The following is a 1,008-nucleotide window of genomic DNA, read 5'->3' as shown; positions in this document are numbered from 1 at the left end:
TTTTGTTTTAGTCTTCCTTATGCTTAGTTATTCTTCTAGCATTCCACTTTTACTTCATGGTTCTTTATGGGTATTTAGGCTCAGCTTGCCAATCGGAAACAGAAACTAGAGTCTGTGGAAATGTCCAGCCAGTCAGAAATACAGCATCTTAGCAGTAAGCTGGAGCGGGCCAATGACACCATCTGTGCCAATGAGATGGAAATAGAGCGCCTCACCATTCAAGTCAGCGACTTGCTTGGAACCAATATGAGTGTGCTGCACGATCAGCGGCGAAAAGAGGAAGAACTGAAAGAATCTGAAAAGATGTTAGAGGTGTGTTTTACATCTATTAAAATTGGGGAACTGTGGCTAGGAATGTTTTAAGAGAAGAGAATCATTAAACTGAAACTAGGTTTTTGAAACATTATGTTTTCTTCCCCACTCTGCTGGTGGATCAAATATTGATAGCCATGTGAATGCTATGCTTGTTATATAATTTCCTGCCAGACTCACTAGAATCCTTTCTTCGTGAAATAGAAAAATTGTAATAATGCATGCCTTTTTTTCCTGAATATGACACAGATTTTGCGGGAAGAGAAGAGAGAATTGAAGGCAACACTTCAGTCTCAAGAAAATTTGATCCGTGATGCAAGATTTCAAAAGGAGAAGCTACAAGCAAAACTAAGGGCGACTGACACTCAGCACCCAGTAGAAATCACAAGGTATATTAAATGTTACACATTGATCGTAGCCACTCTATGGCTTGGCATTAGGCACCACTTTTAATATTGTCCATTTTTAGTTTTACATTTGATTGTATTTGGGATATCTTATTTTGGCCTTGAATTTTTGTAGTATTATAAAATTTAGTGTGGTTAGTTTTTTGTTTTTTTCTCCTACATCCTGTTTAGATCTCTAGCAGGGACCTCAGTTGTCTGACTTTGGCAACTTCCAGATCTCTTGATCCATCATTGGAAACTACAAGGGAAAATACAAAGGGAATTGTAGTTGTCATCTTCTGGAAGGCCT

General features: G+C 38.3%; 1 protein-coding gene across 10 annotated transcripts in view; it reads left to right on the top strand.

Annotated features, from left to right (window-relative positions):
• CEP63 (centrosomal protein 63) overlaps positions 1-1,008 on the top strand; it is a 70,844-nt gene that overhangs the window by 44,440 nt on the left and 25,396 nt on the right. For all 10 annotated transcript variants that reach the window (XM_045297810.1, XM_045297807.1, XM_045297806.1 and 7 more), the window contains 2 exons: positions 79-312; positions 562-701. In XM_045297810.1, coding sequence (XP_045153745.1) covers positions 79-312; positions 562-701 — 374 coding nt within the window. The remainder of the gene's footprint in view (positions 1-78; positions 313-561; positions 702-1,008) is intronic.

The sequence above is a fragment of the Echinops telfairi genome, unplaced genomic scaffold, assembly GCF_000313985.2.
Source record: "Echinops telfairi isolate 266 unplaced genomic scaffold, ASM31398v2 ScPeMD7_7422;HRSCAF=8460, whole genome shotgun sequence".
Lineage (NCBI taxonomy): Eukaryota > Metazoa > Chordata > Mammalia > Afrosoricida > Tenrecidae > Echinops > Echinops telfairi.
Note: the sequence above shows the minus strand (reverse complement) of the source record. Positions and strands in the feature narration are given on the sequence as shown.